The sequence below is a fragment of the Falco punctatus genome, assembly GCF_963210335.1.
Source record: "Falco punctatus genome assembly, chromosome: 1".
In the NCBI taxonomy this organism is placed as follows: Eukaryota; Metazoa; Chordata; class Aves; order Falconiformes; family Falconidae; genus Falco; species Falco punctatus.
Window position 1 is genome coordinate 49494611 of NC_137580.1, and position 26847 is coordinate 49521457.

Below are 26847 nucleotides of genomic sequence, written 5' to 3' on the forward strand. Positions count from 1 at the left end.
TTTGAAGCAAGTTAAGGCCTGTAATTGAGGGTACTAGCAAAAACAGGACTTGGATGCTTCAATGTAGGTCTTGCGACCAGCAAAAATAGTTTTCTGTGATCCAAAGAAGACAGGCTGAACCAGATATAACAGTAAGAAACTTTTCCCAATAAAACTCTGGTACAGGTGGACATTTTCCAACATTTAATCAGACTTCATATTCCAATTTCTTTGCATTTCTTTTGACTGATAGACACTATGACAATTCTCATTAAACACCACTAAAAACCCTCAAATCCGAGTTTAATATTCAGTATATTTTAAAGCTCAAGAGACTGAGTCACGTTCTGTGTATGAGTGAAATATATGTCACTTACTTATTTCTAGATAAATCCAGTTTAACATGACTTGTCTTTACAAAACCTATTTGGCCAGTAAACACATGTCTTCCAAGAAACCATGCCATGCATTCAATGAAGTAGCCAAGGATCTCAATTTTGTCCCCTTCCTGGAAACTCATCTCTTCCAACACAATACTTTCATAATTCATCACAGCCAGACAGGATCCCGTTACTGTGTAATAAGGAGATAAATTACTTTATCTGCAAATATTATTTAACAATACAAATACACTTAATAGAACAGCAACTCAGCAGAGCAACATATCTAGCAAGAGACATTCCTTGAACTTGTGAGTTGCACATCTGATCTGTCAAGATTTAAATCATCCAAACCCAATTTGTTTGGTTTGAGCAATTAGAATTGTATATAACAGCATAAAAATCCTCATTTCCAGCCATGAGAAAGCAGAGTTTAAAATGTTTTCAAAGTTCTAGCGAATTCCTTCATGATGCAACAACAACAAAAAAGTTTTAAGTCCTTACTTTCCCTCTTATAAAGGGCTCCGAACTTGGGCCAGAGTGACCTCTGTATAAGTTTAGTTTCTGAGGCAGTATTAGATAAAAAAATACATGTATGAAAGATCCACAGTAATTACTTTGGTGCACTTTCTTATTTTAAGATTTTTCATCAAATCTAGAGGCATTCTCAACTTAATTACTCTTTACTACTTTGTGCATCTACTTAATACAGTATTTAGACAAAAATAGGAGAGATAAGCCTTTAGAATTTAACTTAGGCAGAGATTTATGCTTTCGCTAATTTTATTGCAATGAAATTTTGAAATCTGTCTTCCCATCCTAGTATAATGGGGAAAATAGGCTTTAGAGTGTCTTAAAAGCATAGAATAAATTTGGGGTTCTTTTAATGCTGATGTTTGAATGGAATTTCTTACCAACTTTCTTGATGGATTTAGCTTCTGTTTTGTATGTAAAATCAATAGGATTAGAATACCTTTTAAGAAACCATCTGAAAGTAGAAAGAGAGCTATAAGTTAGTGTATAAAACACTTCACAAAGTGTTGTGAAAATAACAGTAATATTTTTAAATCCATTTGAAAACAGATGCACCCCTCCCACAGTTCTTTCTATTTCAGCACTCTCCATACACTTCAGACACAGCTATGTTTTAGTAGTAAAGGAAGCATTACTTGAGTCAGACAAACCTGAGGAGGTGATGTTATTTCTCCCTGCCCAAGGTCAATAGAAAAAACACCAGCTTTTTAATTACTAAGAACACCAAGAATAAATTATTTTCTGGTGATTCCTGAAGTGAGTCCATTGATGTAATTTTGGCTTTATAGCAATTATGAGCTTGGATATGAATTTGGAACAAACTGCATTAAAGGAGGTGAATGGCTCCTGTCAATAGTGTTGAGTAAACACACTGCTAGCCTGTTGATCATCCTTGTTTCCAAGCATCCCACCTGTTACTATCCATATTCCCAAGCATCCTGAAAAAAAGAAAATTCTCACTTTGTTATTTTAGAAGTGTTCATGGATTTTATTTCAGACTCAGGGAAAAAAAAGCAGAAATATTTAACTCAAAAGATAGTAAACCATCTTTAAATGCTGCTCTGTAAGTATCTGGATTAATTTTAGTTGTGTAGTGTGGAAGGAAATAGAGCATGCATTCTCAGTGTTAATGGAAGATGGATGTTCCATAACAAGCTACCATTTAGAGACACCTATGTCTAAGCACATGTGTACATACGAAACAGATGCATATGAAAGAGGTAGCTAGGGTCAGGTACCTACTGATGAAAAGGGATCAATGGCTCCAGAGAAGCATTACACAGCACGGTCATATCACCATCCACAGATCCATCTGTTACTTCTTCAGTAAAAGCCCCAGACTCACAATGAGTGTTTATTTCATTGTCTGGAGCAATTGCCTTTCTTATTAGATTGTCAGGACATAAAACAAAAAATGCCCCTAAAAAGAAAGCAGTGGAGCAGATGTCATTTTATGTAATGTTTTAGTGTCATACAAGCTTTAAAACTGGCTTCAAGAGCATCAGTAACATTCAATTAGAAAACAAAAATCTGAGATTTCATAGGAAATTTATTTCTGATTGTCAGATATTCATACTTTGCTGTCTAGTTTCAGTTAAAAAAAAAAAAGCAGAGTGAGCTGTTCAATGAAGTGTAGAGCCTTCTGCTGCTGCAACACTGCATGTTCCTGTTGCAGTAATCAACAATCCATCTAGCCCCACTCTGTCTCTGACAGTGGCAGCAGGTGATGCTATAGGGGAAGCACATGAGCCTGGCAGCTATCTGCAATCCCTCTCCTGTATGTCTCCAGGCTCTGCAATAATATTAAGCAAGGTGGAATGTGCATCCCTCCCTAATTTTTTTAGTATCCATTTATGGACCGGTTGCACATGAATTTTTCTAATTCCCCTGTGATCCTACTGAACCCAATCTGTGTTTGTTCTCTTCTCTTCCTGGTGCATTAGTATTTGATTTGGGGATTTTAAAGAAAGGTGCTTCTCTAAATTTAGCCTTAGCATGTATAGTCTTCCTTACCTTCCTGTACTAGCAAGCTTCTGTACATCAACTCTAATGATTTTTCATTTATACAGACTTCAATGCCTGTTTCTTCTTCCTCTTGAGAATACAGCCAGAAAGATTGATCTAAGAATAAATTCTCCATGCAATGATTTATAAAACCTAGGAAAAAACAAGAGACCCAACAATTTGTTTCCTTTACAGTTTTACAGTATAGAAGAAAACACCCTTTCAGAAAGTCAGAGACTGGGGTGGGCATTCAGATAATTCCTTTATTGCTTAACCCACGGTGTATAACTAATTTTACTATATAGTATTAGCAAAGTTACATCAAGTCACATGCATTGCATCTATTTTTAATGCTTAGCACTCACAGACTACACCTAAAAGGCACACAACATTTCTGTGCCTAATCCTGCTGAGGAAGCAGACCATGTCCTCCCTTAACAAGGGATCCCCATAGCTTAGCTCTATTTGAAAGGTTTGGAGTCTGAAAGAGGCAACGACTAGGAAGCTTTGAGCAACGGGTGCTTAGCACCACTGAACAGAAGACTGGAAATAATCTGAAAAAATAATCTCTGTATAAATTTCTGGTGCCCGATTCAGCTGTACTGATTTATGCAGATACTGTGCCTGGGCATCAGACTCCTGGAACATTGGGACAGAGATGCTGCTGCATACCAGTCACGTAAATCAGGAGATAGTGCTTGATCTTGGAAGCTGGGGCTCCTTACATTAGGAGTTCCAGAGAGATCTGGATTGCTGTATCATAATCAGCATGGTAGAGAACTGGGTGGCTGTATCAATCAGTATGGGATAGATAGCAGGGTATTAATTAAAGGGCCAACATTAATACATTAGCAAAACCTTTGTGCAAAAAGTGGTGATGAAGAGGAAAGGTGGGCAGATCAGTGATTAGGGTGCTACTCTGCTATTCAGAAGATGCTGAATCAATTCCCTATTAGCCACAGCCTTGCCTAAAAAGAAACTTCATCATATTGTCTTTCCTCTGCAAAATTGGGTGAAACAGTATTTTTTCTAGTTTTTTCTAGTCTAAGGAACATTTAAAAATACAAAACGGCAAGTAAATAGCAAATGTGGAATTCAAAATAAAATTCATTATTTTAAATTAGTCTGACAGACACAGGCAAATTCAATAATAATGCACACAAGCTCTCCATACACAGAAGAAAAAAAAAAATCAGATAAAATGGAGACAAAGACCCAATTCACATTATATTCTTCAAGAAAGACCTGTGAAGTTATAGCATATTAAAAATGTAACTCAAATCAATGGCATCATATTGTACACAAAAGGCAAGCTCAGATTTAGAAATAAAACTGAAGCATGCACCATATGAAGCAATTTTTGTTTTCCTTGATATTTCCTCTGAAGCCTTACCAACTCTGTCCAGTTTGCTCACTGCTATTTAGGAAAGTTGTGGAACAACCAGAAGAGTCCAGTGGGAAGCATGATAAGAGGTCTAGAAAATACACTCTGAAGAAGGCTTATAGGAATTAGGGTTGATTTTCCTAGTGAAAAACAACACTGAGTGGAAGCATGGGTTAGAAGTCTCCAAATAGGTATTAGCATGATACAAAGAAAGAGGAGTGACTTCCACATGTCTACAGTGAGCAGAAAAATCTGTAAATGTATTTAAGTTGCGACACAGGTTAGACTTTAGGACAAAACCACCTGGATTGGAATAGATTGCTTAAAAAGAAGATATGGTCTGACTCTGGAGTGTCTAACATTGACAGGAACAATAGCTGTTACCTGCTTTGGGACAAAGGCAGGTTTCTCCTGGAGGTCAGAGGGTCTCTGCAACCCTATCACTAGTACCCAATTCAGGAACATTACTTACTGCTAGTAGGAGTTAATACAAAAATAATCTCAAAATCCTGTTCAACAAGTTCCCAGTCAATCAGAAGTTGTGTGCAGAGGAATTAAAAAAAAGCATATTGAACTGTTGTATGGTGAAACAGCTTTACCCAGCGAGTGGTAGGTTAGAAACTTCCATATTTCTTCAAAAGTTTTAAATGTCACCACTATTAGGTCTTGATCACTATGAATAGACAGCAGTCTAGCAGAGAGCTCCTAAAAAAAAAAATAAATAAAACCCAGTATTTTAATTACCATTATACTAGACCTGAGCACACTTTCACACTAGGTAATGCTTATGCTAAAATGCCCTGTATTAAGAAGGGTTTTACTCACATGAGATATCTGTTCTTTAACACATACCTACAACATATAGTCTGCCAAGTTTTAATCTGACTTTTTCTTACCAATTGTACCAACTGTTCCAGTAAGGTTAATTTACAGAGGAATTAAGACCTCAGGACTGATCACTGGGTAAGACTACAGGCTGTCTGATTCATACACATCTATGTATAGCAGCCAGTATTCTCTATTTAGTGTGAAAGCCAGGCAAGCCTCTCGTGGTACTTTCCAAGAATACCCTCCCATCAGAGCTTTTTAAAGTTTGAGAACTGTCTTTGCCAGACATGTTGGTATTGATATTAAATTGTGGAAAGGGCTTCTTTGTTTGTTACTTTGGATTTTTTTTTTGTCTTAAAATTTCTCTAGGTCACTTGAACCACTGTAAAATGTTAGGATCCACAACACCCTGCTGTAGGTTAGCCTCAGAACTCTGTACGCACATGAAAATGCTTGTCCTTTGATGCAACTTTGAACCTGCTACATGGCAACTTAAGTCTTGTTCCAGAGGAGGCATTGGATAGTCATTCCCTAGTTCACTCTTTCCATAGTTAAGACAATTAAATATACAAAAGGGTTTGTTTGGGGTGGTTTTTTTTTTTGTTTGGTTGTTTTGTTTTTTTTTTTTTAAAGATGCAGTAAAAGCCTTTCCTTCTCATTTGTACTGGTTTGTGTTGCTAGAATAGCATTAAATGGCACACTTAAAGATGAGCAATGATAGTTGTAAATGATATTGATGGATTTTATATGGAATTTCAGAAATGCTAAAAAGGGAGAACTACATAAACCTTCAAATAAGTGAAAGAAATATACATTTTAACAGATTCTAGCCAAAAAGTGGTAATATACTGTCTGTTTGCACTTCAGTTAGTAGCTTAAATACAGGGTTCACCAATGACACTGGCTACGCTCTTTCAGGGAAATACAAAGAACTGTGGCAATTTGTGAGACAAATATCTGAACCAGCATCTCAGATGATACATCAGATGCAAAGCTAACAGGTATAATGCTACCGTATCATTTCCCAGTACTGCACCTTCTACTCCCATCACATCAAAATTGAAATGCATCTTAAACCAATGCAAAGACTGAACAATAAACTGATTCTAACTCTGTGTGTGTGTAATAAAACTCCCTCACACATTTTCTGTAATTGAGCAAAATGAAGCTGATCTACTGTTTTTATTACTATTATGTCATGATTTAAGAAGATCTCTGAATTAATTCTGTTTAACTTCCATTTTTTCAATTCACACAACATGAACAAATTAAAGCAGTAATTCCTTTTTGAAAAAGAGATATCCAACTTAAGCCTCATCACTGCTTTGATCTTCTACATGCCCCTTTCTACACTAGATTAAATATTAACAAGAGCCTGAAATCTATTAATAAATTGCCAACACATGCTAAAATATTTCAGCCTCAAGGGCTTTATGCACTGCTGAATATCAAAACAACATTCTAAGGAAACTTATCATTATAAATCTTGCTTCCTTCAAAGTCCTTTTCCCAGTCTGTTTCTAATAAGGCCAATCTAGTCTATTTGTATGCTGTTTTCCTTCTCCTACTGATCCTTTCTCCATCTCCCCCTAAACAAAAGCCAGAGCAGAGCAGCAGGAGTACAGACTGTTTTCACAGCCACAAAATCAGCAGGCTGGTGATGGAGAGTTCACAACACATGAAAGGGAAAATGTGTAGGAACACATGCATCCAAGATAGTCAAAGCCATAACTAATTAAGATCTCTGTGTTTGGCTTGCTAGCAATGGAGACTGGAACTCATGGCTTAGTCAAAAAAGGGACACCAAAAGTCAAATGGTATCATCCTGCTTTTCTATCAAGAGGGAAGAGGTGACTTGAAATCATACGTGTAGCAAACCTCATTGGTTGCAGAGGGAAACTTTCCTACATATGAACAAATGAAAGACAGCAATAAAAACTGGTCAACCCTCTTGTGTGCTGTTTATAGCTATGGCCATCTAGCCCTAGGACATCAAATATTTAAGCTGTTCTCCTTCAGACTTCCTCTTTGACTTAGAAGTGGGCTTCCTGGGTAACTTGCATGCCAAATGACTCAAAGTGACTGGAAACTTAAGTGAAAAGTCAATACGAGGGCAAATGAAAATAAAATATCAGAAAAGCATGATTTCCTTTGACATAAATCAAAGCAGAACATTTTTAAAACAAACACCTTCAATGTGTTATTTAGCCAGGTTTATTTACTATATATCAATTTGGTGTTCCAGTCTTTTTCAATGGTTCAGTATTTCTAATGTCTATAGATGTTTTGTGCCATGGGAAGCTCTGATCACTCAAATTCAAGCATACAGCTTGTAAATGGAAATAGGACCCAAGTAACTCAGACTATTTTAGTAGCACAGGGTGTATTCTCTGAATCAATAAAACCATTCCCAAGCAATTGACTTACATTGAAAACTGCCATCACCTCCCTGCTGTCATTTTCCAGAAGACGGAGCTGCCCTCTGAGCTGTCTTTGGAGTCTGGGATCAGGACATTGACTCTTTCGTCTTACCATCATTAACTTCAAGGAGATATCTGTAGAAGGATATCCATTTAGAATGAGCTTTGGAGAACCAGAAAATCCCTCAAATTCATAGAATCCACATTAAGAAATATTTTTTTCAGCTTCAGAGACAGACACAGAAAACTGATGTACTGCATGTTTCTTTTTCATTTTTATTATCCAGTAGAGATAGTAGCCTAGCATGAAACACAAGATTTGTTTCACTTGCATAATAAAGGCTTCAACTATACAAAGGAGTGTGATGTGAAAGTCTGTAGAAATTCTGGGAGCCAACTGACACACTTGGGGATGGAGAAGAGAAGAGGAAAAAAGCAAGCAGATTGGTAATTTGTCAAATTAGACAGCTCTACGGACATTGAGAACATGCCCAGATTTCCAAATATCCCATGCATATTTTAAAAATCGAGGCAAACAGATACTGGAATCACAAAAATAACCCTCACCCCAAAACCAAACAAAGCCAAAACCAACACATAGGTTGTTTGGCATGTTACCGCAACTCTTTATGCTAATCTTAAATTCACAGTTATCAGATATGTCACCCCCACTATTTCAGAAGGCTTCTATAAATTGCATATTGAAAAAGCTGTTTCTCCACTAAGCTGGTTGAGCAGTACCAGCCAAGATAAATGGTCCCACTAAAAGCTCACTTATGACTTCCTCAGTTTCAGCTAGCTGCTGTCAGATAAAGATCTTTGATAAACCTGCTTTCATTCTGCATATCTGTTAATTTAACTCAAGAACTCTAAATCAGACCCATAAATTTTCAGATACACAGATGAGTACATATAAGGCAATAATACCCATCCAGGAAGAATTCCAATTGCAAGTGTGTAAACAGGTCATGCTTCCAGCAATAAATGGGATTATTGACCATCCCAAAATACTCCATCTCCTCTGAATTTCACCTTTGAATCAGGAAAAATAGATATTTCTCACATTCTGGTCTAACATGCTGCATCTTAATCTGTTTTCATAGGGCTTCCTATGTATGTCTTCAGGAGTTTTACGATGACTTGCACCTAAATTACTCGTTACATTAAGGTCAAGAAGGGTGGGTCAGAAATACAAAGCAGTGTTACTGAATTACAAGCCCTCTGTTTAAGCTGTGGTCATGTAGTCAATTGTTAGTACAAAGAACACAAACTAGAATCTTTGAATCTTACTTAGATCACTGTTAAGTCACTGTATTGTTGACATCTTCATTTTACCTGAAGCCATCAGAGATACTGACACAAGAGAAGACTATTATGTAAAAAATTTAAATTTGTTTTACATAATCAAATTGATTCCAAATTAAATATTTAATGCTAGAAACACAATTTAAGTCTTATATAAAGTTAATATTACTGAAATAATAATTGCATTGAATTTAAACAACTGAAATAAGCTGCTTCTGCCAAAATAATTATTAATAAAGCCTTATGGAATTGAAACGTGGTCCAAAACCATTGCACCTATAATAGTCTTCCTGGCTGCTTCTGCCAAAATAATTATTAATAAAGCCTTATGGAATTGAAACGTGGTCCAAAACCATTGCACCTATAATAGTCTTCCTGTCTGCTTCTGTGAGCTCTGCTCCATACTCCCAGTTAAGAACTATCCAAGCTCTATATGGAGTGAGACAAACAGGTGTGTATATAAGCACACATAATTTAACTAGAAATAACTATATGCCTGGGGGAGACCTTCTACCACTGATGTGATATGTCAGGTCAAGCCAGAAAGCAGACCACATCCAACTGTTGTTCTTTGATGGTTATTTCTCTTCCTCCACAAGCAAGAGAAGGGAAATGTGACTAGAACCTCAATTCACAGAGCAGGCCACAAGGTCTCCAGAAGGGAATCCTGCTGCACCTGCTTTACTGGAGAACTGCACTCAATTGCAATTTCATTGAAAATACAGCATTAAAAAAAATAAAGACTTGGAAAGGCCACAAACTTAAAAACAGGACATTTCAAGAATTTTACATATGGGTTTCAATAAGCAATGAACTTTACTTACCTTTTTTCTTAGCCACTACAATATAGTCCATAAATTGTTTCTGGCTTTTATAGCAGTTCTCTCTTTTTATGAGAAATTCTTAACAAATCTTATGTAGAAGTTTGACACTTCATAGCCTCCATGAAGTATGTTATAAAGTTTACAGGAATTGCAACTGCAAATGTTGACGTAGTTGTCTCAAAAAAAAAAAGTAAGCAATGAAGCAATGAGAAAAGCATTATATTTACAAGGTATGATGGAAGCAAATACTTTACCAGTTGGAAAATTCTCTGCTTGTCTGGGAATGGTCCTGGAACTGATACTCATGCATTTTTCACTTTGAGAACACTCTGTTATGATAAATGAAAGGAATGATTAAGAGCATTTTCTAAGTCTATATAAATCACACCAGAAAAACAAACAAACAAACCATCCCAGACTTTCAAAGCATTCGATGCATTGGATAATTACTAAAAGAAAATAACTATATTTTTTCCCCTTCCCAGTATATAATTTCCAAAACCCACAAAAATTATCTGCAGATCATTTCTCTCCTACTGGAGAGGAAGTTAAATATTTCATTATTTTGGTCTGAAGTTTCAAGACGATGGAGAATGGGTGGACACATAGCCTCTCAGGAAACTGAAGTCACATTTGGGAGAGAGCAAGAGTCAGACTTCATTTTCTCTTCCCTTGCACCTATACTAAAAAGTGGCCTCCACCGAAGCTGCAGTGGTATCAATTGGCAATGACACGAGTGCCCTGCACCAATTCAGACATGGAGAGAAGTAAACCTTCTCTTTATTTGTTACAAGCTTAATACTTGGGAGGGTGTAATGTAAAACCAAGAGATCTGAAGTTTTAGAAATAGAACACAAAATTACTATATTTTACATTAATAGTAATCTGCTTTTTTCTTTTTCAGCCCATATTTCTTGGGGTCTTTTTGGAAATTATACACTCTCATGCTGAAGAAGCACCCACTCCAAGTAATTCCAAGGTTCCCTTAGCAAAAATCATTGAAGACAAGGCTTGAGATTTCCAAGTATAAAAATGGGAGAGATAGATCTTTAATTTTTCAAAGAAAACTCAGGCAATTTTCATGCATCCTAAGACATTCTCCTCTGCAGCTCTGCTTTTAAGAAAAATTTTGTAATATCATAGGACATGGTAATTTCCAAGTCTTCCGCATCTTCCCTTGAGTGTGCCTATTGATGTTACATGAACAAAGACACAAATACATAAGGATACATATACACAGTTTTCCTACATCAGAAAAGAAGCAGTAAGCAATAAAAACATCTTTAAGGACAATTATTAATGTATACTAGAAATAGAAATTGCAGTTCCCAAGCACTTCAGTTTGGTTGGGGGTTTGACAAGGGTGTTGCGGGTTTTTTTTTTAATCTGGACTCGATATTTATTTTTAAATAGAGAATTGATAGTAAGCTCACTGCAGCGTAGGCTGGCTGTGTTTAAGGAACTTCATGAATTTAAATTCTCGACAGCTTCTGGGACCATACTTAGAGTTCTGCTTTTTCTTGGTTTAGTCAGAAGTACTGTCACAAGTCTGCTTGCACACAGGAAGCAATGTTTAAAGAACACTGATTTCAATACAAAGTCAAGAGCAGAGTGATGAGGATATATTGATCGAAGTCTTACCTGTTTGTTCTTGCAACGTGTCCATTCTGACTCCACCCCTCACAGTGCTAATGGCAGCATTGGCCTCTGCATGTTTCCAGTGAGACCTGCACTTCCTCTGCTCCATTTCTTTCCTCCCCAAGTTCCTCTCTTGCTTTTCCTCCAGACCAGGGACGATGGCATTAGTACTAAGCATGGATGTGCTGCCTGCTGCTGCCAAGCTCTCCATATTTGTGATTGCTCACAGTGCTACAATTAACGTTATCAACAATCTGAGAGAGAAAAAAATAATTAATAATACATTTTAAAAAACCACATCAAAATACATGCACGTATTCAAGAGCTGTCCCTTGCCTGCAGGAATTATTTTAATTCTAATATAAATTTAAGTATTTGCTTTAGGCTCCTTTCAGAAGAATTGTTGTGTAACACCCAGATTCACACCAGAAAAAGCTCCTGTAATCAGGTGGCATCACTGCTTTAGCAACGAAACAATAGATTTGACTAATAGCAACAATCCAAGGCCCAAAGTGAAATGTACTTATGCCCATTGCTGATTATTCATTCTTGGCCAGCTTTAAAGCAGAGCCTGCAAAGGATAGCATCATTCACATTAAGAGAGGCAATGCAGAGGAGAAACATCATTTTCTAAAGATGACAAGAACGGAACAGGTACTGCATGCTTAATTCAAACAAGCAGAAAGGTTTTTTATAAATTCAGCTAAAGAATAAATCCTCTGCAGGAACCCACAATACAGGAAGACTGGCATGCAAGGATCGCAAGGTTTCTTTGCGGTAAAGCAGAAGGGTGATTTACTGAAGCTATAGGCCAAGCCTGGCAGCAAGACGTACTGGGAAGAACATCAGCGGAAAGGAATAGAAATGAAAGTAGAGCTCAAGTAGTTGCAAGCTTCACTGCTCCCTCTACAGTCACTGATGTGAGACACCCTGCAATCCCAGTTCTTTAGGCACAAGCTACTTCAGCTTCAGAAAAGCGCTGCCAGACCATCAGCCAATGCATGTAGCCAGCACACGCCCCACTGATATTTAGAACCTTTTCTCAGTGGGCTCTCAATGCCTCTGATTTCATAAAGCCACAGGATAGATTTCTCATTAGTCCTGCCACTTGTACTTAATCCAGATTCCTCCGTATTTACTCCAGCCATACTCATCAACAAGCCACATTCATTATGAGTATACACACTTGTATTCTTTGTGAAATTTCCTCTCATTTGTTTTCCAGCAGAAATTGATTAAAATGGAGCTGTTGATGGAAGATTACTTTCACTGCCAAACCCTCAGACTAGTGGTGCACGGTCAGCTAGTATGCCCTTACAACTGGCCTTCAGACTGGTCAGAAAATTTCTCCCTTCCCCATTCACTATGTAATGGTGTATCCCAAAGCATGTTATTCTGGTTTGCTTCTTCACATAAACGCTTTCCAACACTTCTCAACCTCCAAGCTTCACATCACAGATCCTTAAACCTGAGCAAACTGAGCACCAATGTGAATGGTGCAACAGCTCCTAGATGTCTGCCATGGTAGGCAAGTAGATAGGATAAGGCAGTGCTCTGTCTGCCCAACATTAATGCTTTTTTTTTGCAGTGATTGAAACCTTTAGCCCATAGAGCAACTTGAATAAGCAGTAAACTATATACAGATAGAAGCATGTTATGCAATTATAAAAAGATTAATGAGGCATACTTACAGGTGGCGTGACCAACTCAGAATTAAACCATAGCCATATCTACCACAAGCACATAAGTTAATGAAGTATTAAGAAATCTAGGATGGATGTTGTTTTAATGTTTCCATTGTCCCATTTTGCTATTTGGAAGTGCTTATCAGAGTGGTGAGGCCAATTTTCAAATGGTGCTTTGTGGTGTAGCTTTGCAATTCTCCATATAAAGTTATGAGTATAAATTCATAAATACCTATGAAACACAGATAGTAACTCAAACAAGCGATTTTGATGCCTTTTCTCAGAAAAGGGTATTTCCACTAACATATTAGTTTACTGACTTCAGATCTGTTTCTCTTGCTAATTTCTCTGAAAAACTGCCTATTAGACTTGACGACTGACTTATACAAGATTAAAAATACAGGTCTGCCAGAGACCAAACTCACTTTGCTAGGAATATGCTTTTCCATTTATACAGTTGATCTTTTCCTTAAGGTAATGACAGTAGCTAAAACCATTCTTTTCAGTACTATACCAGGATTATATGTAATGGATTGTAACCTTCACACTTAAGAATTAAACATTCTTTTGCATAGATTTTGTAAATACCGGTATCTCCTGTTGATGAAGATGTAAATATTGTGGTATTAAGGATAATTTAATTCAAAAGATGGTTGTTTAAATTACATTGCTATGTGAATCCAAATCCAGTTATTATTTTTAGTTCAGGATTATCCTTGATCCCAGAAAGAAAATTTTCTATCAGCTCCTATCTTCAAACAGAAATATCATCCTCAACAAAATTCAGGAAAACAAATATACTGTGACTTGAATTCTTAGAATTCAGACAAGTTGAAGAAGAGATATTGATTAACTTTTCATGTCTTCTGCATCAGTGCATGTTATTAAGGGTGACATACATACAGGCTTGTGAATAAATCTGTAAAGCTTGGTGCTGCAAGAGCAAGTAGGACATCTGAACAAATCAAAATGGATATGAACTGTTTAAGATTCAGTCATAGTATCCCAGAGCTTAAGTCAAGGAGAAAAAAAATCAGAATGAGAGAAAGGAAAGCAAAAATGGTATGTTCTTATCAGTGTTTTCTCTTGGCTTTTCCAAGAATCACAGAATAAAAATTCAGTCTCAAAAACATTTTTAACACTCATGCTGTCCTCTAGAGATTCCTCTCCAGTCTTTAACATTTGCCCTAACTATCAAACGTCAATCCATGTGACTCTGTATAAGAACTGTGAACAACATAGTAAATAACTTCCCTGTAGCTAGGCATCTAGTTTACTTAGGCCCTTTTTGAATGTTTATTTAGCATCTAAATGCATCCCAAGCAACAAAGATTTCATACGATGTTGCACTACATCTCTGTCCTTTTACTATTCACCTTTGACTATAAGTACCCCAAGGAGCAAAACCGTAACACACAAGCAATGCTATGGTATAATCACCATATTTATTATGATCATGATTTCTCATCAATTATTAACCATTCCAATCAAATTAAAACAGATTCAGAGGCACCAACCAGAGAAAAAAAAAACATTAATCCACTATGAAATAGATTTAGAGAATGTTAAAGTTCAGTGCTTGAGTCGCACTCATTAGAGATTTTTCCTTAACCTGTAATGCTAACTTACCATTACACTTACTAGCAATTAGCCATTTGTTGATAGCAACGAATATGAGATGAAGAAACGGATTAAAGATCTAACACTCACCTTGTAAAGTCTGTCTTCTATAACTAGTTCTTACAATTTACATTTATGTGCACTGACAAAGCATTTTATTTGTAATTTAGACAAAATTATTTTACCTCATGCTCTTTGAGGCTTGACCAAAAAAATTCATATTTGGTGCAAGACATTGGCCATAAATTTTAATGATCTTCCCATTTTTCCAAGCCAGAAGCCAACCTCTATCCAAAAGCCATGCAGGCAAGAGATGGCACTCCCTGCTGTTCTGGGGGAGTCTCACTTTCTAAAGCAGAAACTCATGGTGGGGATGACCAGTGAGAGAGGCAGGTACTGGACAGCTCAACAATTCCTATAGGAGTGCTACTGGGTTCACTGGTATCATCCTTTTGCCTGGCCTGAGCTCACTGGACATGCCGCCCCATACAGAGCCATTGGTAGCACCTGTCCAGGCTTGTGAGGCTCAGAAGGTCACTCCACCTTTTCCTTGCTTTCCACAGCGCACAGCAGGCTGGAAAGTTCTGTATTCGACAGCTGTTGAACATGAGATGGAAATAAGACACTTCTTTCCTATTGAAAGTTAAATAGAACAATTCCATTACCACACTTTCCCCTCTGTGGCTGCTCCCATTTCATTGAGAGCTTGTAACTCTGTTTTTGAAAACAGAGCTAGCTAACCAGAAGAAAAAACATATAGCTTGACATTTTCCATTTCCCTAACTATGCAGGTTGAGGGTTACACACACACACCCTCACACCCCCAAGTTTTGTTGTTTTTTTAAGAGGAGTTGTAGATGACAGGAACACTTTCTCTCCCACCAATTCCTTCCATTTAAAGAGGGTTGAAGAAGATGACTAATAACGTCCACGGAATAGGTTCCCTCTCTCTCTTTAAAGGTGTATTGTTAAGTAAGAGAATAGGATCCAGTACGTAAGAATGGGCTATATTTGAACTGGTTGCCTAAAACCTGCATGCAATACAATATTTCTCTTTCATTCATCATCTTCTCTCTAGGACACTCAGGACAACTTACTAATTACTAGCTTGAAGTTACTATAATTGTTCAAGTCTTACAGAGATGGAAATCAAGACAAAGATTATTTGTGGTCATACAGGAGTGCTATAGAAGTGCTAGTAAAGTAGCCAGAGTCCAGAAGCAAGTGTAAAGTTGAATTAATTTAGATCAAGAGGATTATTCATACATATTAGAATTGTCCTGGAGGTACAAAGTTACTGCCATTGTTGCTCTGAGCATCAGTTCTTATCTCATCCAAAGAAAATGAGCACCAGCTATTGCTCATCTCACCTGAGCTGCCAGTGGATCAGGGGCAACTCTTCTAAATTTAAAGTCTCCAGGCTTTTCCAACCACTGCTGCTGTACCTTGAGACAACAGAACTCTGGTAGCCTCAAAATGTTTACTCATCTCATGGGGCATGTCTTATTCCAAGGCTCCAAACCAGGCCAGACAGCTAGTGAAGCCTGCATTGCCTTAATTTATGGGACTTTTGACTGTGTGCACACACTTGATCTGCTTTCCATCTCCTGTACATCCCACAAGTCATGAAATACCTCAGTCTTGCAACTATACTGCTGTAAATTAATCTAGGTAATTTTCCCAAACTGACGCCAGAGTAGTTATTTTATGATTCCTTCTCCCCAGTTTCAACTCACATTTGTTTCACATCATCTGTATTAGGCTACAAGCATCTTACAGTCAAGATCATCAAAATCTTTCTCCTCAGAGAGAGTAAATCACAGCTTTGATCTCTATGATAAATTCAGTTAAAGGCATGAATTAAAAAAAATCCATAATATGTACTGTATAGGCAACACAACAGTTTTTCCTCCAGTGCTGCTATGTATTACACAGAAAGGTAAAGCAAATCTGTAATCAGGGTAAACAGACTTGGGAATCTAAGTACTCTACAAAAAAGGAAGATTGACTTCTTTATCACTGGAGTAACTTTAGGTTAAGTCAGCCATTCTTAGCAAACAATGTTGCAAGCAGTATCATTGTTCACAGTTGGTCTATAAATAAAAAGCCCTAACAAGCTTCAAAGATGCAGTAGATTGCTTTAAAAATTTTAACCCTCTTACGATTAAGTTTCACCATACCTCAATAGCACTGAAATATACTTTCCACCCACATCAAGCCCTGAAAGCACCCTAAGTCTAAAATTTCCAAGTTTAGATACTGAAAATTGTAGACTACAATCCACATTTTCATAGCTGATTAAAAATAAGCATAAATCCTAGGGGTATTTAAAAAAGTTCAGGTCACTGTTAGAAAACCATAAAAGGCATCTGTGAATCTTGATACCTCATTTTGAGCGCTAGATTTGACAGAGTTCAGCCTGTGCCAGCTAACACAGAGGAATAAGTAGGAGGAATGCTTTTGTTACTGAATAGCAGCTCAGCTCACACACCACCACCTAGAAGAGGGAAAACGGAGCAGCACAGGAACTCCCAGCAGGTTCTCATAGTCAGGACAGATCACATTTATGTGTATTTTTCAATCATTTCATTATGGACACACCAAAGTATTGAACACCACTGAAATTATCCTGGTTTAACTGGCTGCAATTCTAACATGTTGACAATACAGTAAAATACCAGACCACAGGTACCTAAATTAGAGTAAGAGACAGACATGCAGATACAGAGCACAGGACTTCTCCTACCTTTTCCAAGCCTGATCCGCTATAACATGCTGGTAAAGAGCAGGCAGATCTGCGCCTTCCTCAGCTCTGCTCAAAACTCACTCCAGCACAGCTCTTCCTGTTTGACCTTCTTATCTTTCCTGTTGATTGCACAGCCTGGCTTGCATGTGGCAAGTACAAAAAGTTGTCCATTAACTATTACTGTTAATTCAAAAACTGTGGGGTTTTTTAACTTTTTTTTTTTTTTTTTTTTTTTTTAAGAAACATTCATGAGCACGGACTTGAGCTACTAAAGTTCATTATGCAAAGCAGAAATGTATCAAATGTGCTGGGAGGTTCATTCACACCCCCCTGCTTTTCAAAGCAATAATTTATGTTGGCATTTTGCATTAGTGGCTAAAAGGCTCCATGGGATACATCCAGACCATTGTGCTAAGTGAGCACTGTTCAGACAAATTAACAAATAGTCCTTTAGATGGAGTACCAGGCTTTGTTGCCACTTTGCTTTTGATCACAGAATTAGATTTCTTTCTACCATTCCAACCACAAAGTTTGATGAAGACTTTGACAGTGAAATTGCTCTTATATGCTTGCGTTGAAATTGCAGAAGTACATAGTTTTGCAGATTTATCACGCACTATGCAGCTATGCAGCATTAAATACCAATTTTGGGAGTTAAGCAAGTCTGTTGTGGAGTACATGCAGAGTATATCCTCTGTGTCACAAGATTTCATCACTGATCCAGATGCCATACCCTAAATGGTCCACAAAGGCAAGGATGAGAGAAACTGAAAATAATCCATTCTATTTCAAATCTGCTAGCTTTTTGCCCTCCACACCTTGAGATGGTTTATATTCTCTTCCTCCCTAACATACTGTGAATTTCACACACAGTTAGTCAGAGTTACGCTACTGTTACTGGTAAGCACGGAGTACCCCACGTGCCATGGGTCTGGGCTGCACTGCAGTGGGTGCTACCTGAGAACAGAACAATCGGACAGTGTCCACCACAAAGACCATACACCTGTTATCTCAGACATCTCTAGTCAGTAACATCCCAGCATTTAAAATATCAGGCCATTGATCAGTTGCGGGTACGTGTTGGCAGAGGGGGTGCTGCCCTGAGGCATGCCAAACAGTCAGACAGAGCCTGTGGGGCTGGGCAGCTCCTGAAGAACGTGATTTGAGGTGATGGGTTGTGCTGCACAGCACTGCTGCCCTCCTACAGCTCTTGCCAGGGATAATAGAAAAAAAAAATAACGACCCTTCAGATGCCTTAAAGATCTTAGTTACAACTCCTGCTAATCTGTCTCAACATAGAAGTGTCTCAAGCACTTAAAACTTGCTCTTAAACTTTATAAACTAAATATTAATTACAAATCATACTCTCACTCACCTTAGTTCATCCCATCACACCATGTTAACATGAATTATAAATGCTACCTCACACTGATCAGCCAATCTGTTCCTGCAGTACGCTTGAGAACTCTCCATCTCTCCAGAAATTATGAAATTGGAAGGTATTCAAGTAATTGTATAAATCACAACTAACCAATCATCCCACAGGGCTCTCCTCCCACTGGAATTAATTTCATATTGCACTATAATGCAGTACACAAAGCATGCCACTTCAGGATTAATTAATTTATGTAGTAGCTATGCCAACAGCATGAAATGCCACATTTCTGTCACCATTTTACTGACTAATTTTCAATGACTTTCTTAAACATCTAAATCTCTTAATCGCATTTTTTATTTGTATATTTAAGGATAATTTTTTGTTACATTTTATAACCTCAGTTCTTCACTAGTATTCCTATCACCTCTTCTTTTTTGTGTACTCCAGGTAGTTTTGAAAAAAAACAATAATCATCTAACCCTGTACTTTTTCCAATGAATACAGGTTTTCCAGCCTCTATTTCTATGACCCAGTCACTGTAGAATCTACTACTGATGAGTGTATCCCTAAAATCTCAAATCCAACCAATTTTTATTTCAGAGAAGTAAAGTTAGGAGAGATGCAACTCACTTAACAAATCAAGTAACAGAATAGCAAACAACTGAACTCCAGGCTTTTTAACTTCCTTGTTAGTAACTGCTTAGAGTCATAGAACAGTTGGGGTTGGAAGGGACCTTTAAAGGTCGTGTAGTCCAACCGCCCCTGCAATGAGCGGGGACATCTTCAGCTTCCTCCATGATTTCACTCCAAAGCATGTTTCATCATGCCACACGCAGTACTTCAATTCTTGGGGGTGTATATCGACATGTAGTTTAAGTGGAAACAAGGTGGGGGAAAAGTTTTTGGCTTCAGGGTAATGACACCAGAAGTTGGCCCTGGACTTCCTGTTGTCTTATTAGAACAGTGCTGATCAGTATTACAGAACCGCAAGTGAATAGCCTTACTGAAGGTGGGAATAGCTGCTCTCATGAAGTAACTCCAGAGACCAACATACTGTAGCAAACAGGAAAGACAAAGGTAGTACGGAGCAGTTTCTGTATTAGTCATCACATACCTTACACTAGGTTTTAGTCACAGAAATCATGCTACCTGTTCAGGTTTCCTTATGTTATAAAAGTTTGAGAACACTTCTTTAACTATTAAAATTACATGATGTCTTGATGGCCCTGTTTATGTGGGGCTGTCCCTGATCTTTTCAGGCTTATTAAAAGAAGTTGCCAGGAGGCGAGGAGGACATTGTGTGTTGAAACAAGACACTTCCTCTGATTGTCTCTCTCTGGCATTGCTTTCCATCATCCTGTTTGTCTGCCCTTCTGCAGCTGCACGTTTGTCTGACTGCTTTTCACTACAACAGCTTGTTTTAGGAAAAATAACACATTTTAATATTTAGGCCAAGTTATACCTTCCAGTATAACTATTACTCCATCACAGCTGGCGCTATACCTATGAAAGACCAGTCCGCTGCCAAAGGGACTAACTTTAACATTGAAATGTAACTTGTTTGACTATTCACTGATAACTTATAGCAAATACCAGATTTAGGCAAGAAGGGATCTTCCCACCCGCTTTACTAAATTCCTGTCTGATCTCTTTCATCTCAAGTCCACTAAATGTTACAAAGCTTATTTCCCTTTGCTGAACCCTATCATTAAAAGACAGTCTTTGTTTCATGTTTTGCTGAAATTAGCATTCTTCACTACTTACAGCTGGCACGACAAATCTGAAATCACACAAGATACTGCTTTCTTGGCTAAATTAATCTCTATTGGTTTCTATTTCATCCAGTGATTGAGGTATACTCACTTAAAAGTAATGTAATGCAATACAATCTGTACTGCAAAGATCACAAAGAAATATCACTTGAACACCTAGATGTGAAGTCTATCCAGCTTGAAGTGTAAATTCACAGTGGCAACCTTCTACTTGGCTAACTTACCCAAATAATTATATTAACTTTAGCAGGATTAGCAGCATGCATGGCTATTAGTTATGTTCACACTATGGTTACACAAAATTTCCACAGAAATAGGTTTAGCCATATGTTTCATTTTGATTAGCACGTTACCTCTTCTCAGTAACTGCATATAGAGTTAGCTAAAGAGTTAAAGTGTTTTCTAATGGAGTCCTGTCATCTTTTTTTCCTGCTTGGTTAGAACCCAGATAGCTTTACTTCCCCCAGGTCTTGAAAAAAACCACCACCCCAGCTCCATAGTCTGGTTCAGAAAGGAAAAACAGAAAACATGAAAAGAAAAATATACTGCCATCCATCTGTACGGAAATGCTGTCGCCTTGTAGTCTGCAGGAAAATGCTGAGTCAAAACATCCAGCTGTTACTCCACTTGAACAGTTCCTAAGCTATTTACCCAGTTGGCTAAATAACAGCTAAGTTTGCTTACAATTACCAAATGTTAATAATAGACATTACTGAGCTTGTTATGCCTCAGCAGAAGCAATAATATGGTACACACCTGATAGAGCTTCCTCCTAAGTTTAGCAGCTCCCCAGAGCCACTGTTACTTGCTTGAGGACATTTTTGGCCATGGACCAGAAGGCCAAAATGCTCCTACCAAGGGAACAATTTGGGCTCATATCCAAATCCCAGCAGGCAAGAAGGTCGTGATTGGACTCCCTATTCTGTGTCAGCCATGACATGGACCATAAGCCTCCGTATATTAGAGAAAGAGAAGCCTTCTGAAACAGTTTCATCAGCTCAGAATAATAATAAAAAAAGATAATTAGCACTTACGACTTAGAAGATTAATAATTTCCTTCCCTTACTCTCTGGGTCAGCAGGATTTATTTTCTGCCCCCTAGGGATAACAACCTCCCCAAATGAGGCACAAACTGTTGAGTCACACATGGCACAGAAAACTTTTCCTTCTCAATGACCCCAAACCAAAAAGATTTGGAAAGTTTGTACTCACAAGCTTCAGTGTAGGAAAGAAGCTTTCTCTATTTTTGCTCCATTTGAAACTGAAATTAAATTCCCTATATCTTCTGTTACCTAGTAAGAGTAGCAGAAGTTAACAAAATACTTGGTAAATAAGGCTTCTAAAACACCCAACCAAGCCTTAAAAATGTAGGTAACACATGTTGATATGGAAGCAATAATTCTCTTCTTCTTCATATCTCCAGCTACTAAAAGGCAGGAAAAAGTGTTGACATACAATACAATTTATACTTAAACTCCCATAAAACACCTGTGGTTTTTTTAATTATTTTTCCCCTTGACAGGTCTAACCCCCACCTTTTACAGCACTGCAGGTGATTTAAGGAAAATGGGCACTTCCTTTTATAATCAGGTGAATTGATTTTCTATTACAGGTTAGGTTTTCCTAGCTGCTTGAAATTTTCAGGTAGAAATAAGAATTTATTTTTAAGGAAAGATATGTAACCTTCTTATAAATAGCTAGGAAATACTTACATGGTGATATATTGAGTAGTGATTATTTATTGTGTTGTTCAAATGAATTTGGTGTCTCTTTTCTGTCAAAGAAATTTGAAATGTTGTGTTAGGTATTCAGAAAAGGGCACTTAGCAAGTTTTTTCCTCAAATGAGGTTTCTCACTGAGGTTGTCACAGTTTTTCTGCTAGCTTTTATAACAGAGAAAACTATGTCAGTATATATGAAATTGTTTGTCAGGAGTGGAGTAGAAAACCACGGCTCCTTGATTTTAAAAAAGAAGGGGGAGGAGTAGCAGCAGTAGCAATGAATATTTGGCTCTGCTTCAATTCCTTATCTTTTCTAAGGATTTGCATAACTGTATACTATTTGAAATACATTTTTATATTTCTATATGCATATTCATGTGGGTTTTGGGTGTTTTTTTTGGTTTTTTTTTTTACTAGGGTGCTAAAGCACTTCTGAGATGGATAAAAAGACTTTCAGCAGAAAAGCACTTACAGTCCTTAGCTGTACACCGAAACACTTAATTTGCAGTACTGAAATTATACCCATCTGCTTGGTGATTCTGCTTAGTGCTAGAAAATGCAGGGTGAGGGAACTTTATTTATGGAAGCTTGAATATACATGGAATACAGATATCTCCTGAGCTAGTTTTTGTATTGAGGAAGTAGATTTTGACTTACTTAGGCATCCTAAGTGAAGGGAAATATTTCAATATGGATTCAGTAGAAATAAAGGCTCATTTTTGCCTCTGCTGATGCTCTGTGGAAGAACATGCCTGAAGGAGTACCTAGAGGATCGAAAATTATAGATAGCCACCAGGCTAGAAATGATCATAGAATTGTGATTTATGATCCTATAATCTCTGTACCACTCACGAGGTGCAACACAGTTTGGTGTCGGTAACTTCTGTGTAAAATGGAATGAATGCTGCTGGTAGGCACGCAATGTGAGGTTTTTCCTTTTGATCAAGGTAGCTGAAAATACTACCTCCTTACATATCCAGCCACCAAAATGTCTAGAGTATAGGAAATCACATATTGATAATTTTGACTTTGAGAAATAACTGTAAAAGTCTGCATCTGTGTAAAACTAGCAAAGTGATTGGGATGTTTTTGAAATTACTGCTGCCCACTGGTCGAGGCCTGAAGAAGGGCTGACGTGCAAAATGGAGTCCACATTTTGCAGCTTTATCTGTAGATCCAAGTTACAACTTCTAGTAACATCTTTCTTCTTACATGTATCTTTTTAGACCACTTGGCCACAGACAACACCACTAAGTATATAAAAACATGGTAATAAACATAACAAGCACCCAATTCCTGTTTCTTAAGTATCCAGCCTTGGCATGCTTGAGGAAGCATTCTTAGAAGAAGAGTAAAATCTTTAAAAGGTATAGTGCAATCAATAGTCTTGAGAAATGTGAGGATTTTCTAATAAAGAAGATTTGAGGCATGGTGGAGCTTATGTCAATATAGATCTGAAGATCATCAAAACTCTAGATGCTTCCAGCCTGAATTTTGGCCTTGGAGCCATCCTTACAATTCTATTCATGGAAAACAGGCTTTCACTTGCTATCACAGACAATAACGAGGTTAAGGTGTGAACGTGTGGGGGCATGCTCTAAGGTTCTTAGTACATTTGAGGGTATGCAGCTAAACCCAGAAATTATAATAAACATTAACACATTCTGGGCCCACTCCATTAAATGCATGTCACGTCTCATGTCCATTCATTATATTCAGTAATATTTTTTCCACTTTTTCCTATGTTTGGGAAAAAAAAAAAAAATGTTTCTATTCCTTCTTATTTTCTAGTTGACATCTGTGCATATGTTATTCACAAACCTCCCCTAAACCTTTAAGTTATCTTTTAGGCAGGCTTGGCTCAGGCCATTACATGAAGACTGGGACCTTCACCTTGTATCATTAAGCCTGGAAAGCCGTAATGATAGTACCGGGCAGCTTTGATGCAGCTGAGGACATAGAATTACTCGGTCACAGCTGCATTTTCCTAGGGACTGATGTCTGTAAACCCCAGGTATGTTCCCTGGCAGTGTGTGCCAAAAAGCTTCTGTAAACTGTCATGCATCTTACCAGGCAGACTCACTTGCAAATGGTGCTATGTGAGAATTTTATCACCCAGGAAGTCTAAATTCTGCTAGCATGATATTGGTTTTTTGTTTGGTTTTTGTTGTTTTGTTTGGTTTTTTTTTTACATAAGAACAGCATTTGAGATGCAATGTAGGGTAAGCATACATCAGCCTGTACTGCAAAACAGACTTAAATTGAGTCAGAGCCAACGGACTGTGATATCAGCTACTTCAGGTGAGAAGCTGTAGCTTCACATGAAGAGTAGTTTTGCAATGAGTCACAGTTGCAAGAGGCCACAATTTGCTTAATAAGTGTTAACCTCTCCGCAACAGGCACAAGAGGGACAGTATTATACTCCTCACTTGTTTACGACAGAAAGCACAATGTTATTTACATGTTTACAGTCAGGAGTACTGATATTACTCGTTACACAGACTGTGTAATGTTGCACTGAAATCCTCACAAGCTTCATCTGCTGTTCTCAAATTAAAATTAATTTTTTGCCAATATTTTTGCAAGCGTAGTGACTTTTATATTATTCATGCTTTGTCTTGGCTCTTCCTCTAAACCATCCTTTGCATTTTTATTTCTGCAACTCTCATTGCTGTAACCTGGGCAGTTGTCATTCTTGTGTATAAATTATATATTGATGCTAATCATTACCTGCTAGACTTCCTGTCATATGCAGCAGTCTGCGATACTAAAATTTATTTGTTCTGACCAACTTCCCAAAAGCTGACTGCTGACATGAGAGAACAGTCCTTGATTGTCTCACTGTAACAAAGATTTCTTTCATCTTCAGCCATTGTTCCCTTTGATGTTATTTCATTCTTTCTGTTTTCAAAGTTTGCCTGGGAGTTTTATTTGACCTGCTGATCATAATGCATTTAGGTTTGTAATGGGTAATTGATGTCTATGTTATAACTGCTGAGACAATATTTATATTCTGCTCATGACGTGAGAGGAGCTTCATATAAAAGTTGTTACAGACATCCTGATAGCGTGATGCAGGCATCTCAATATAGTGTACGTTATTATTTCGTTACAGCTGCTTCATGCTAATTGATTATTTAGAAACACGTGTACTACTGGCTCAGTGAATACTTGGCAATTTATTTCCATACCCAGAATCTCATTTTAAGATCTCAGCCTGTTATTCTTCTGAAACTTCAGACTAGACTTATGTTTTATTTACTACCAATGTCGTATCAATACAACAAACACAGTAAGGTGGCAAAGAGGTAACTGCTGTCACAGGCACTAACAGGTTACAAACACAAGTGTAGCTTATTTTGGCAACTGTCCCAGAACCAGTAATTCCCTGATTAGTAGCTTTAATGTCAAAAAGTCATAACTTAAATTTGGGATTAGACATAAAATTAGACTAGTTCAGGTCTAGTTACAGGCCTGTAACCTAGGCGAAGTAGTCCAGCCCTGAATTCCTGAAAGACACGAATCAAAAAAACCCAACATTAGAAACATTTTTAACACATGTTTAGGGAGGCTTCTTCACGCAAAAGAGAATCAGTAAAAAGCAAATGAGGGGTCATGACAGCAAGTCATGCCAGGTTCTTAGTCTTCTGTGATATGAAAGAATTGCTTTTTTTTAAGTAATAGGAAAATGACACGTTTCTGGAAATTTATAGAACACGTCTGAGGGATAATTTGTCATTTAAAAATTAAGCACTTCAAAATAAACTACTATAAACTATAAAGGTTCTTTTTTGTCTTCCAGAAGATATAATAGTTGTCAAAAGACAGCAGCTTGGAGTAAATATGAGCCTAATAATTCAATTTCAGGATAAAAAATATAGAAAACCCAAGGTTTCCTAGGAGCTTAAGCTCAGTTTTCAGGACAACCTAACAGAATTTAAAGGTATGAAATACAGAGATGCACAGTAGAATTTAAAAAAGGATATCTAATTTATGTGGGTTTATCCTTTTTTTTTTTTTTCCCTCCATGAAATATCTATTCAGGAAATTTTTAGGAGGATTTGAACAACTAACAATATTACTGGCACAAACTAATTATTCTTTTAAGTTCCACTCCAAGTTGCTATTTGACATGAATATCTTGTGATACTATGTCAGCTTTGAACATGAAGCCAAGGGCCAGCTTCAACAGGTTAAGCAGCTAGTTGAATTTGTGGTCTTCTATATTCTGGATTAGCATGTAAATAACTTCTGGCAACTGGCTGGATGATGGTTTTTTCACATGTGTCTTTTTTGCTGAAGAGACAAAAGTTTTGCTTCACTCCCCGTGCAGAAGTTCTAGTTCCTCTCCCTTTTGCTGGACTCTCCATCACTGAGATACTTCTAAAATACAAGCTCTTTCATACTCAATTGGCAATGACCTAAAAAGCTTTGCAGACAAACGATTAAATAAAAGTAGTAATTTTATTTTGCTGGAAGCCCATGGTTCCCCATTGTTGGAAAGTTCAGAAATATTAGAAAAATCCTTTTAGCTTGCTTCAGCTGGACTTTTTCAAGAAAAGCACTAAATAAAGTGAAACTGAATTTTAAAATACTGGTATTATTAATTGAATATTACCCCGACTGGATT

At 37.4% G+C, this 26847-nt stretch overlaps 1 protein-coding gene across 5 annotated transcripts in view; it reads right to left on the minus strand.

Moving 5' to 3' along the window:
• The window catches only part of SH3TC1 (SH3 domain and tetratricopeptide repeats 1), a 71617-nt gene extending 44833 nt beyond the window's left edge, over positions 1 to 26784 (minus strand). For 3 of the 5 annotated variants that reach the window (XM_080373383.1, XM_080373384.1, XM_080373382.1), the window contains exons 1-9: positions 17348 to 26784; positions 11300 to 11550; positions 9913 to 9987; positions 7537 to 7664; positions 4881 to 4986; positions 2907 to 3050; positions 2136 to 2313; positions 1274 to 1347; positions 357 to 552 (exon numbers count right to left, since the gene is read on the minus strand). In XM_080373383.1, the coding sequence (XP_080229509.1) occupies positions 357 to 552; positions 1274 to 1347; positions 2136 to 2313; positions 2907 to 3050; positions 4881 to 4986; positions 7537 to 7664; positions 9913 to 9987; positions 11300 to 11507 (1109 nt within the window). In that variant the 5' untranslated portion in view covers positions 11508 to 11550; positions 17348 to 26784. The other 2 variants (XM_080373386.1, XM_080373385.1) reach the window with 2 other exon arrangements.
• Between the last annotated feature and the right edge of the window lie 63 nt (positions 26785 to 26847).